Raw genomic sequence first — 13,084 nt, forward strand, 5'->3', positions numbered from 1 at the left:
GGGGGCAGGTGGGGTGAGGTGAGGGAAGGGGACCTGTGCTGGGAGTCAGGGATTTGGGGTGTGGCCCTGACTCTGCTCCTGACTTGTGTGACTGCGAGAGGGAAGCTTCCCTCTCTGGGCCTTGGTCCCCCATCTGTAGGGAACACGGGCTCCCCGAGGGGCCTTCCAGCCCTGGTGGAGGCCAGAGAACACAGGGCAGGTTGCTGAAGTCACACAGACCCCAAATGGTTAAGTCATGTCGTATTTCTGTAGAACGGGCAATGACTGTACCTGTCTCATGGCCATTGCTTGTGAGGTATTAATAGTGCAATAGGTCAAGTGCTTAGCACAGGGCCTGGCCCTGAAGTGTCCTTGGAGTCTGTGAAGGAACATCTTGTCCCCATATTTCTCAGGAAGAAGTGAAGGCTCATGGGAAAAGATGTGCCATGAGCATTCAGAGCCAATGGGAGGCCTTGAACTTGGGTCCTCTAACTGCAGGTCCTGCTGTGCAGACACTGGCCCAGCAGCTGTCATCCCCTGTCCCTTGGCTCCCTGCTTCCCTCTCCTATGTGGGACACCTCAGGGGCCAGTGCTGCTCCCTGCTCTTGACTTCTCTCCCTTTTGAGTATGAGCCCGGCATTACTTACTGCAACGAATTAACCAAATCACCCTCTGCCTAGACCCTCTGCAGGATCACTTTTCTCTTGGCCCAGTTTCCACTGATTCTGCCCCCTTACGCTCGCTGCCCTTAGTGGGACAGGCCCCTTGGGGGCCGTTTGGATGGCACGTTTTCTGTGGTGCCTGCCCAGGCCCAGCGGGACCCTGAGCCACTTGGGCGTGTGCATGTGAGCACGTGTGTGGGCTGTGGAAGGTTGGCTGCCATGATGCCACTGGGACTCCAGTGTCCCTCCACCCCAACCCCGACCATGGCCCAGGAACTTGGCCCTCATCCCCATTTGCCCCTCCCCACATACAAGGGGTGCGGCCTGTACCCCGGTTCACGTTCCCTATCCTGGTGTGTCAGAGCTGTGCACAGCGACTGGGGGGCCCCCACCCCCGGCCACCAGCCCCGGGCATGCGGTCCTGCTCTTGAGTCCCACACACAGGTTGCAGATGGGGGCACGTGTGTGCTGGCTCACAGGCCTGCCCTGACCCTGGGGAGTGGGGAGTCTGGCAGGAACAGTTGCCCCCACTGCAATCATCGGCTCATTCTCTCTGCTCCACAGAGGCAGGCTGGCTCCTTGCTGCTCGCCACCACTGGGCACAGCTGCCAGGCTTGCGGGCACAGGGGAGGCAGTGAATTAGTGGTACCTCCTCAGCAGGGTGGCAGTCACACTCCGGGTGGGGGTGTCAGTCCAAGGCAGTGCCCACACCCCTGCGCAAGGCTCTTGAAGGTTTCAGTGTGTGTGTGTATGTGTGTGTGTGTAAGAGAGAGTTGCCAAGGAGATCTTTTCCTCTTTTGCCTCCTCTTCCTCCCCCTGCTTTCTCTCTAAGCCATTGCTCCACCCTCAGGATGCCGCAGCCTGAGTCCTGCCTGACACCCAGGACCCTGTGCGCAGGGCCCGGCCAGCACTGGGAGGGAGGGAAGAGCGATGGAGACAGACAGAGAGGAAGGCAGAGGGAAACAGGAGAGGAGGTGGAAAGGCATGGGATGAAGGGTGGGGAGCACCGAGAAAGAAGAGCTTGAGGGAAGGAAGGAAAAAAATGGGGGAAAGGCAGGAAAGAAAGAAGGAGAGCTGAAGAGAGCAGTGGCAGTGGGGAAGAAGAGCTGTGGCGACAGTGGTCATAGGCTGGAGTGGCCCTGCCCCCTGAAGCCACATAGGCCCCCTCCATGGTCCCTGTCAGAGTCAGGGTGCAAGCTGGTCATCTGTGCCTCTGTCCCTTCATGTCCTCTTCCAAGTCACTGCTGGCTCCCCCTGACGTGATGCCGGGACCTCCCCCACCACATGTGTGTTCTGCTCTCTTCTGAATATGCTCCACATCAGGGGGGATGGCGAGGACTAGGAAACAGGCTGGTCAGGCCAGTGCAAGGCCAGCCATCACCTCCTATGTTCAGAACTTTAGAGTCTCATTCATACAGCCTCAGGCCTTGTGGCCCCTCCCTCCAGCCCCAGTCCTTTGCGCTACAGGAATTGCTGCAAACCAGGCCTGGGAAAGGTGGTGTTCAAACCACCAGCTCAGCTCCAGTGGGGGCTCAGAGAACAACTCCCCCAAAGTGCTGGGACTTGAAGATGGCGGCACGAGCTTCCCTGGTGTAGAGAGAGCACTGTGGAGAGGAGTGTCTCTTGAGTCCCTCAATAATAATTATGCCTGTTTACTGAGCGTGTACAGTGTCAGCCACTGTGCTCATCCATTTAGCCCATACGACGGCCCTGGAGGCAGGGAACATTTTTACCTCTGTTTTGCAGAAGAAGAAACGGAGGCACAGAGGAGTTAGGACACTCATCCCAGATCCCACAGCCTGCGGGTCATGGAGCTGCTCTAAATACTGCACACGCTCCTCTCTCCTGGGCAATAGTTGGGAGGCCCTCTGTGGTCCCTAAGGGCTGTCGAGCACTCACGTTCACGTGCGGAAGCCATCCCCGCCTGGGAGCCAGCTGGAAGGGCGGGGGTGGGAGGTGACAGTGCAGCCCGTCCCGCCCCCCCCCCCCCGCCGCTTGCTTCCCCACTTGCATATCTAGCCTCTAGCCGTGTTCCGTGCCCTGCCTGCTGCCCACCGGCTGTGAGCCCGGAGCTCAGGCTTCTCTTCTTTGCCTCTGAATTGCAACGTTGGCGGCAGAAGCGGGAAGCATATTGTGCACAGAAACAAAACTGAGTGGTTTTTCCTTTTTCCGAAGGTGGTAATGGTGCAATTAGTGGCTAAGCCATTACCTTTCCTCCCTTGCTCGCTTCCCCTCCTTCCCCTCTGTCTCCCTCCTGTTCCTCTCCTGGGAAGAAGTAGCTGCATTGGAGAGCCAGCCCTATCATTTCCACCCTCAACTTCCAGGAAAAGGGGTAGAATTTGGGGGAGGGGGTGCCTGATGTCTCCAGGGGCCCCTGGACCTAGGGATGTGAGTCAAGGACCTGCTGGGCTTGGGGATTTCCAATGAGCAGACACCATGTCCAGCAAATGAGGTGACCAGTAAGGCAATTTGGGGGCTCCAAGGGGGTGGGCTAGAAACCCAGAGAGTTTGGATCCAGATATCCGAACTCTGTTCATTGTGGGCAAATGTTGGCATGAGACCTCAGTCTGGTGAGCTGTGAAATGTGCTTGAGTGAAGAGGGCAGAGTGTGAAGGGTCTGGGGTTCCAAGTTCAAGCTGGAGTGATGCCGGTGGTCATGGTCTGGCTTCAGACTTTCCTTATTCTCTTCTGGAAACTAAAAAGAGGCCTCCGCAACCATCAGCCCACTCCATCCTCACAGCCTTCCTCTGCAGTGGCAGCTTTGTTCTGTTTTGTAGCAAAGGAGCTGAAGGCTCAGAGAGGGGCAGTGACTTTCCCAGGGTTGCACAGCCAATAGTTGCCAGAACTGGAATTGAACTCAGACCCTGGGGTGAGATTGTGGGGCCACAGATATGGCGATTGCCCCAAAGAGCTGAAGTTGGCAGGGAAAGTGCCCATAAGGCCGGGGAATGAGGGTTTCGGGGCAGGCCACGGCCACTTCCCCCCATGCCAGGCCAGGCTCCCCTCCCCCCGCTTCCTCCACCTCTTTCATTTTGCCTTGAAGCACAAGCAGAAACTGGGACGCAAGCCCCAGGAGACCAGATCTCCGTGGTCCCTCTGGGGAAACGGGGTGGAAGAAAGGTTACGGGAGAGGCCTCCAGAGGGGACCGACTGCTGCAGCTGCGAGAGGTGGGGATGGGGGGGGCCACCAGGGCGAGTCCCTCCAGGACCCTGGTGTCTCCTCTGCACTTCTTCCCCGAGCTAGGGTGCCACTGTGAAGGACAAAGTGGCAGAGAACAGAGAGAACCACAGCAAAAGAAGAAAGAGGCAGAAGCAAAACAAAAAAAATGGAGGGGAGCAGAGCGACAGTTACAGAGACTACAGAGTCTGCAGTGAGACAGATAGGGAGAGAGGGATCCCAATGAATTAGCCATCATTTCCCTATAAACCTAAGAACCCGGTTGTTGCCAGGGCAACGGGGCAATACCTGTCTCTCCAGAGGACCTGAAGTTGCCAGGGTAACTGCATCCTGTCTTTCCTAGGGACCATCCTGGAATGTGGAACCCACCATTACCATAGCAACTGCCTTTTTGCCCCACTTAAGCCCATCTGAGGGGCCCATAGTTGGAAGTGGGGGAGGTGGGAGGGAAGCAGATCACTTGTGGACTAAGTTTGTTCTCTCCCCCTCCTGCAGCCCCTTCCCTGGTCCATCACCTGGGGGTGGGGGCTGCTTGGTCCACCTGCCCCCGGGGCTCACACATGCCTATGGTATTATGTGCAGTTGGGCCAGGGTGTCCTGGAGCAGGTTTCGCAGTGGAAGGCAGGCAGGTGTTGGGGAGGCAGTTACCGAGGCAACGGGAACAGGGCGTTTCTGAGGTGGTTGCCATGGCGACCTGGATGCTGACGAAGGCTCGCGAGGCTGTGAGCAGCCACAGTGCCCTGCTCAGAAGCCCGGGGCTCATCAGTCAAGCTGGTTCTAGGCTCTCACTTGGCAGCACGGGCAGGCGAGTGGCCCCCGGTTCCGGGAGAAGAATAGCAGTGCCCCCAGCCCTGGTCTTCCAGCCCAGAGCCTCGCCTGCCCGCACCACACCAGGATGGCCACCATCACCTGCACCCGCTTCACAGAAGAGTACCAGCTCTTCGAGGAACTGGGAAAGTGAGTTACACCTCAGAGAGTCCTGGAGGGTGAAGGGGGGGCAGGGTAGGCGTCACGGGCGGGGGTGTGCACCTGTGGGGTTTCCTGTTCTCACACAGGAAAGAAGGCTCGCTGTGTCTGGGGGCTCTGACATGTGCAGGGTGCCCAGAACTGCCGTGGGCATGTTTGCAGGTACACAGATGTGCCAGGGCCAGCCGGGCGAGTGTGTGTGTGGGGTGAAGGGTTGATGGTGCGTGCCAGTGAGCGCACACACATGCACACATATGCACATGACCTTCGAACACACAGATTCTTAGAAACTCAGGGTTTAAAAAAGGGATTTTCCCATCAGCCGAGTCCAGGGCTGGAATTCCCTGCGAGTTTCTCTTGAGGCGGCCAGCAATTTGGATTCCTCTGGTGACAGTTCACCACCTCCCCCGTAGTCCTTTCTGACTTTAGACACCTTGAGCGACTGTGCAGAGTGGCCAACTTCTCCCTGTAAGCACATCTTTCCCCACTTGCCCCCTTCCAGCTCCTCTGAGGAGCGAGGAGGGCATTGGTGCGGCAGGGGTTAATAACTGAGCCACTGGCGAGGCTTTCTGGGTGTTGGGAGGAGGGGAAGGGCAATCAGCAAAAACCAGGCTTGTTGGGAGGGGGCAATGTTGTTGCAGGGCTAGCGGGGTGGTGGTGCACCAGCTCGGGTCCCTTGGCAAAGTTGTCCTGCCCCAGAGCTCATTTTCTGCCTATGATGACTGCTGTGGAGAGAAGGGTGGGAAGATGGGGGAGAGGAGAGCCCCTTGCAGTAGCCCAGTAGGCTGTGGAGGGTCCGGGGAGCATTTCTGGATGCCCCCTGCAGAGTTTGTGGAAGATGCAGGGATGGATCCAGGGTAAGGGTACAGCTGGGAGGCAGGTTTGTCCTGTGGGCAAAGCAGTTCCAATGCCCTGGGTGGTTGCTGCTGTAGCAGCAGGGGTCCAGGGGAGAGGGGCCCTCTAAACAGGTATGTGCTGGTATGAGCCCTGGAAGTACACACATAAGTGTGCATTCTGATGTGTGTTGTATAAGGAATGACTCTGGGGTACACTGGTGAGCACTGAAAGGGTATGCAAGTGTTGAGGTGCATACACCAGGAGGAGGTGCTAGTGTGTGCTTCTTGTGTAAAGCCCGAAAATGCAAGTGTTCCCTGCAAGTATGGGTGCGTGCAAATGGCACAAGGGGTGCCGTTGGCTGGTTTGCATGGGAGTGAAGGTGTGAATGTGAGTCACATGTATGGCAAGTTAGAGATGCGTGCACAGCAGCAGGCAATTGTGTGCGAGGTCTGGGCAGGTGCAAACATATGTCTGTTAAGGATGCATATCTGGGACTTGGGCACGTTGGTCCCTATGAGGTCTGGATGTGCACATCCATGTGGGTACATGGGGGCATGAACATAGGAAGGTTTATGTGTGTGCATGTAAAGCCTGGACCCACAGGCTCGGGTGGGAGTGTGGGGGTTGTGAGCTCAGCTGGTGTCTGCCTATGTGCGGGGGCGGGCCTGTGGCTGTGTACAAGCAGGCTGGCTGCACACACACACACTGGCACACCGGGAAATTCTGACCCCTACAGGCACACACCCGCCTCTTCGTGCAGACACGCACCCATATGCAGATGAGTGCTCAGCCTTGTCTGCGGTCTTCCCGTCTTTCGGAGTGTGCTTCTGTGCGGGGGGGTGAGCGACAGGCACAAAATGTTTAGGGCTGCTCTGGAGGACCAGGGCTGTCTGCCAAACTTGTGCAGGGACCCCTTCTCAGCTGGGTCCCAGTGCCCACTGGAGCCCCAGGGTGCCCTGATTAGCTGGGAACTACCTTCCAGGGTGCGACCAAGGCTCGGCCTGAGAGGACTGCGTCACAGAGAGTGCAGTGAAATGGAGCTAAAATGTGACTCAGGTGCTCAAAATGACAATGAAAGTGATGTTTTGCCCCGAGGGGAGATGGAGATCATGAAAACTGGGTGCTGTGGGGGCGCCGTGGCAGAGAGCCTCTCAGCCCCGCTACCTGCCAGGGCGCCTGGGGGGACCGGGCCATGGCAGCGCTTCAGGAGCTGGGGAGCCCTGGGGTGTCAACGGCACGAAAACTGAGGGTGGCAGGCATGGCCTGGTCTTGTCTAATCAATTTCAGATGTCTTCCTTCCAGAATCATCAGTGCTCTTAACGTGTTTTAGGTCACACATTCCTCCCGGAGCCTGATGAAGGGCTTAAGTCTACATCCCTCAGGAAAACGCGCAAACCTAAAATACGTTGCATGCAACATCAGGAGCTGGCAGGACACAGGAAGGCTGCGGATGGGCCTCAGGTTAAGGACGCTTTCACTGGGAAAAAGGGGATGAGGACCCACACTTTGGATGCCTCGGTTAAAAAGGCCAGGGTACCAATGGGAGGGGCTCTTCGTCTGCTCTGCATGGCGGCTTCGGTCTAAGAGCCCAGTGGGGCAGGGAGGGGCAGTGCCCGGCACAGGGCACAGGCTCCGTACCAGCACCACCCAGAGCTCAGCGACACCGGCAGGCTATGGCACTTCTCTCCCCCAACCTGTAATTGGAGATGAGAAAGTGCTGTGAGGATGAGAGGAGATAGTACGTATGAAGACATAGTGACAGCCTGGCTCCTTGGAACTGGAGCACCGGAGGTGCCTGCGGGGTTCATCCCAGCCAGGATGCGGCAGCCGCCACCCAGATGCTGGGCCCCCATTCCAGGAGCCCACTTCAGATCACTGGCAGGGAGGCTGGCAGAGGCCGCTGGGTGGGCCCTCCAAGGGGACATGGAGCGTTTGCACCTCCTTCCACAAGGACCTGGGCTGCCCAGCTGGAGAGGAGGCACGTGCTTCTCGAGGGCTTCCTGGTGTCCTCCCCGATGAGGCCTGGCTTGTGACTGCAAGCCTTCCTTCAAGGAGCCCAGGGGTAGGGCTGGCTGGGGAGGTAAGAGAAGCCACCCCTCTCTCTGCTGGTGGGCAGCCAGCTGGCGGGGATGGGGCTGGAGTCAGTGCCACAGGCGGGGCCACTTGATACTACTGGAGGAAGGTCCCGCTGCATAAGACTCAGAAAACCAGGAATTGATTTCAGGTCCCCTAGAGGGGTGAGGTGGGGCTGTCTCTTGGGACCCAGAGCCTAGCACACTCTCCCTTCCCTTGGCCCCAATCCTACTTCCTCCCAGGGGATGAAAGAAATAAAGCCCAGACCTCAGGAGCACAGAAGCTATTTGGGAGGCAAGCTGCAGTGATGCCCGCTCAGGGTCAGGGTGGGCCGGGCACTCGGGCCATAGCTCCTGGCGGACCAGACAGGAGGGTGTTCTGTGTTCTCTGCTCTGAAGACCGGAATGAAGAGAAGGGGTTAGTTTCCAGGAGGTGGAGAAGGAGGATGCTTCCTCCAGCCTCTGACATTCTCTGGGCTTTGGACCCACTCCCAGGAAAGGTTAGGGAGGCCGAGGATTGCCCTGCAGCCTGTGTAATCAGCAGGCAGAGCAGAAAGAGCTTCTGAAGGAGCTATTGCTTGAGAGAAGGAGAGGGAGGGAGGGAGGGAGGGAGACTGGAGAGGGGGTGCAGCCCACTCTTTTCTCTCTAGAAACAGATCTGAAGTGACTCAAGGGTGTGTCGAGGCTGGGGGAGGAGTTCCAGGGGCCAGCAAGGTTGGCGGGGCAGGGGAGCTGCAGAGAGCTGGCTCTGGAGCTGCTGCCCCTCTGACGCCCAAGGCTTTACATCGTGAACGGGACTTGGGCTGCACTGATCAGGGGGCCCACACAGGGGCAGCTCCCTGCACTTAGCTGTCCAGGGTCCTGGGTGCTTAAGTTTCCCCTGGGGGATGCAAATGCTAATGTCTGCAAAATGTGTTCCGCTGTCTGGCCCTTCCCTGGCAGAGCTGCTAGGAGGGTCCATGATGTAACACTGGAGAGAGAGGACACCTGGGCATGGATGCACCACCCAAAGACGAGTGTTGTGCTTTTACTTTTCTTCTAATAACCTATCACATTCGCAGCACTTTGGGGCTCGTAAACTCGGTGCGGGAGGCCAAAGGCTTACTCACCCATCTCACAGATGAACAGACTGAGGCTGAGCAGGTGGAATGACTGGCTCAGGACTGGTGGCAGCGCTCAGACTTGCGTGTAGGTCTCCAGCACCTGCATGTGGGGGAATGTTGATGATAGGGTCCCCTTCTGGTGCTGTGTCTGGGGAACCCTACTAGGAAGGGGGTGGTGGCCTGGTGGGGGAGAGGACTCTGAGCTTGTTTTCCAATCATGATTCTGCCTCTCATTTACTGGGCTACCCTGGGCGGATCCTTTGTCCTTCGTGTACCTCCACTTTACCGTCTGTAAAATGGGGTCGAAATAGCTCTGCAGGTGCCAAAATGCCCCGTTGGAGTTGCTGCCTTCTTTAGGCTGCTTCTGGGGGAGGCACACACGTGAAGTTTCAGATTCCCAGGACCTCAGAGCAGGGAGGACCCTGGATACTGTCTCTATACATAGCATAGCTGGTGAAGTCAATGACCAGAGAGAAATGGTTTGCCCAAGGCCAAAGTGAGAGGCAGTGGCCAAGCCAGGGGCGGGGACCAGGTGATGCGCAGGGGCCAGAAGCCAGGAATGAAGAGTTGGGGAGCAGGTCCTTAAGGAGGGGGTGGCAAGGACATGGGAAGGGACAGCCTTTCCTCCCTCCCCTGCAAGCCATCTGAGCGGCAGGCACGCACATGTTCTGGTGCATGCGGCAGCCCTCCACCCCCACGCAACCACCCCCGCACAGGCTGAGACTCACTGACACTCTGCCGAGCCTCCCGCCCGCCCGCCTCCCCGCACAAGCACACAGTGACATCGCCGCCAGCGCCCCTGCAGTCTGGGGCCCTGCTCTCTCGGTCGGGTTGCTCTCTTGGAATGCAACCCCAGCATCCCGCTGCGAGCACAAACACACACCCGTGCATATGGATGTGCGAGCACACACACACACATACACACCGGCTCCAGCTGGACGTTAAACTACCTCCCGGTGCAGAGAGCAAGAGGACACCGGCTGGGCTTCTGGGCCACCTCTATCTCTATCTCTGTGTCTCTACCCCTACCTGTACCTCTGCCTCTATCTCCCCTTCCCTCTTTGGGTCTCTCTGGTCTCGGTCTCTTTCTCTCTCTCTCCCTTCCCTTTCTTTCTGTGGGTCCCTTTGCCACAGTTCACCCTCTCTTGCACGCCTGTCACCCATGTACATTCTCTTCTGAGCTGCCCTGTGGCTCATTAGGAAGCCCCTATCCCAAGCCAGCCTGTTGCAGCCCCCAGAGCGTGTCGAAACCTGCTGAGGCGCAGCCTGGGCCCTCTGGGAGCTTGTGGGGCCTGGCTGCCCACCAGTAAGTCAGGAGGGGCTCTCAGACTGCTGGGACTTTCTGTGCTGAAGAAGGTTGAAGGCCTCGGTGTCTTGGGAATCCCGTAAAAGGAGGAATGTCTGTGACTCTTGTGTCGATTTGACGAGAATTTCCTGAGCCCAGCAGGTACCACATGCAAGACTTATGTAGTCTCCACCCCCGTGAGGCTCACCGTCTAGTGGGAAGCTGACATTAATTAAATCACTTCAGAAATTACTTAAATGCAACTGGACAAGAATTATGAGCACAAACGTGGAGCTATGAGTGGCAGAGAGATCTCAGCTAGTTGGGGTGGGGGAAGTATCAGGGAAGGCTCCCCTGAGGAGGCGCCACTCGGGAGCTGGAGGCTGAATGAGAGTTAATCAGAGGGAAGAGGATGGAAGAGTGTTTCTCAAAATGGGAACAGCCCAGGCAAAGGCTCTGAGGTGTGTATTTTGATGGAACATGTCAGTCCTGGGGAAATGGAGGGTCTCACTTTTCTTAGACTTGCTCAGCCTGCCCCCAACCTTTGAATGCCTGGAGCTTAGCAGGAATATTAAAAACCTGTTGATTGTCTAGAAGGGGGGCCAGACAGGGTGACGAAGGTCTGGAAGCCAAATCAAGTGAGAGAGGGTTGAGGAGCTGGGGGCTTCAGCAAGAAGAGGAGACCCCTGCAGTGAGGGTGGCCTCTCCCCTCATCTCTGCAGGGGTGTCCTGAGCCCCAGGGCAGAAAGCAGGTGGCTCTGTGTGGCTCCGGAGGGCAGAGCAGGGCCAAATGTATACAGTTACAACAAGGAGGTAGACTTCGGCTCAATGTAAGGAAGCACCCTCTAATGGTCAGCACTGCTCCTCTGCCCCATAGATGGATGTGTCCTCAGGGGATAGTGAGCATGCTGGTAGCAGAGATACACACATTCACAGCCCTCTCTTGCCCCTGCACCTGTTTCCTGCCCGTCCCGCATCCCTGCCCTTGCCCAGGGAGATGCTGTGCTGCATGCGCGAAGTAGGAGATGTTCTAGGGGCCAGAATATCCTCAGTCCCACTCAGAATTTCAGCGTGAGGAGCACTCCCTTTCTTGAGGATGAGGAGCGAAGGCCCAGGGAGGGCCAGAGACTTGCCTGGGGTCACACAAGCCAGTTACATACCAGAACTGGGCACATGAGCCTCTTTCCAGGCTGGTGCTCGGCCCTTGGAGCGTGTCTCTCTGCACCTCGGAGAGCCTTTGGGGCGTGCAGGCGGATGGAGCCAGCCAGGAGCCCCTCTGAGGCTCAGCATCTCCCCTGCTTTGCCTGCGCTGGTCCTGTGTCCATGGTTCTGTGAATGTTTTTTTCATTTTCCTTTTTGTAACCCATTCAAGAAAACCCATGCACAGCCCAAACAAGGAACTTCTGTTGGTTCAATGCAGCAAACAGAATCTTCTGGTCCCCAGGCCTTCTGTGTCCGCCACATGACTTCTGCTGTGTTGGCGTGGGGCAGGCCCGGGGGTGCGGGACAGCTCCAACACACGATGTCCCTATGGCATCTTCTGGAGCCTGGGAGTGGGCGGCTGCAGCCTGGGCTGGGAGGAGGGCTGTGCCCAGGATTTTCCGGCTGTAAAGTGCTGCCGTCTGTAGAGTTCTGGGCAGAGCCGCTGTGGTGAGCTGGGGAGAAGAGAGAGAAGGCCAAGCAAAGGCTGTCCTGAGCCCCCAGCCTCTGTCTCCTCTGCTGTATTTGCCGTCTGGGGACCTGCACAGCTGTGTTTGCTTGTTCATTATTAAGGAAGGGCATTACTGCTTAAAAAGAAAGAAAGAAAAGGAGAGAGATGGCTTAAAAATGGCTGATCAGCAGGTGGTTTCGCAGACGGGTAAAGTGAGGCCCACAGGGGTGAAGGGGTGTGTTTAAAGTACATAGAGGGGGGTGTTGCAGATAGTCCTTTGTTTCTAAACAAATCTGACGCCAGCTTTTTAATGGTTGAGGCATCTCGGAGCCCCCCTGGAGTCTCAGATAATCCACAGGCACTCTCCCCAGAAAAATGCACCCCACTGCAATTCACAGATCCCCCCACTCTGAAGTCTTCCCGTGGACCCCAAATTAAGGCCCTTCCTGATCTGAGAGTAGGGGTATTGGCAAGAGTGACGGAAGATGAAGCAGGAGTTCTGGGTTCAAGATCTGGGCCTCAGTTTCTCCCTTTGTGGAATGGGGAGATGGGGGGCCTCTGTGGTGAGGTACCACCGGGCACGCCAACTTCTGATGAGGCCACAGGTGGCCCACACTTCGGACCCTCGGGGGGGACTGCTCCCACGGCCTACCCCACCTCTGCTGTCCCTTTCCCTGGAAGTTCTGCCCCTTCTGCTCTGGGTTCCACCACCCCTGGCTTGCTCTGTGATGCGTGATCAGATCAGCTGACTTGGGCTATGAGCTACTGGCCGCCGGGGGTTTTGGATGTGAATCCTGACCCAGATAGCAGGTCTGTCTGCACCGGGCGAGGCACTTCTGAAACCACCCAGCTCATGGCAGAGCGGCAGAATGCATAGGTGTCTTAACTGACAGCGGGGAGGCCTTCGGGTAGAAGACTGGACTTGGACTATGAGGAGCCTGGCCCACAGCTCCCGGACATGGCGGTGAAGAGCTGGAAATCTGGGGCTAGACTGCTGGGGAGAGGGGCATCCAGAAGCAGAGCTCCATCTTCAGTGATGGCTGATGGCTTTCACCACTTTGGAGGAGCGTCATAGAATCCTTTGTGAGGCTGAAGAAAAGTATGCATCTTCTGCCCCAAACAATACACAGACCCGGAATAATTTGGTTCAAGTGTTCCCGAATGCCCAGAGCCTCCCCAGAGATCCCGGCTAATGGCCTGGGTCGATGGGATGAAGGGGAAGTGGTAAGAAAGAGGTGGAGTGAGAACAGGGAGCAGCGATGTTGGGGGGAAGTTGAAGAAGTGAACACAGTGTTAGTGAGGGGCACTGCCAGGGCGGGTGCTGTGACCCAGAATCAGAAAGGGGGAGGAG

The 13,084-nt window shown here is 57.3% G+C and overlaps 1 protein-coding gene across 2 annotated transcripts in view; it reads left to right on the top strand.

Annotated features, from left to right (window-relative positions):
* Window positions 1-4,543: 4,543 nt before the first annotated feature.
* The window catches only part of CAMK2A (calcium/calmodulin dependent protein kinase II alpha), a 56,748-nt gene continuing 48,207 nt past the window's right edge, over window positions 4,544-13,084 (top strand). The window contains exon 1 of one of the 2 annotated variants that reach the window (XM_045819528.1): window positions 4,544-4,776. In XM_045819528.1, the coding sequence (XP_045675484.1) occupies window positions 4,715-4,776 (62 nt within the window). In that variant the 5' untranslated portion in view covers window positions 4,544-4,714. The remainder of the gene's footprint in view (window positions 4,777-13,084) is intronic. The other variant, XM_045819536.1, reaches the window with a different exon arrangement.

This window comes from Phyllostomus hastatus, unplaced genomic scaffold (genome assembly GCF_019186645.2).
Source record: "Phyllostomus hastatus isolate PE091 unplaced genomic scaffold, TTU_PhHast_1.1 phas_contig_150, whole genome shotgun sequence".
In the NCBI taxonomy this organism is placed as follows: Eukaryota; Metazoa; Chordata; class Mammalia; order Chiroptera; family Phyllostomidae; genus Phyllostomus; species Phyllostomus hastatus.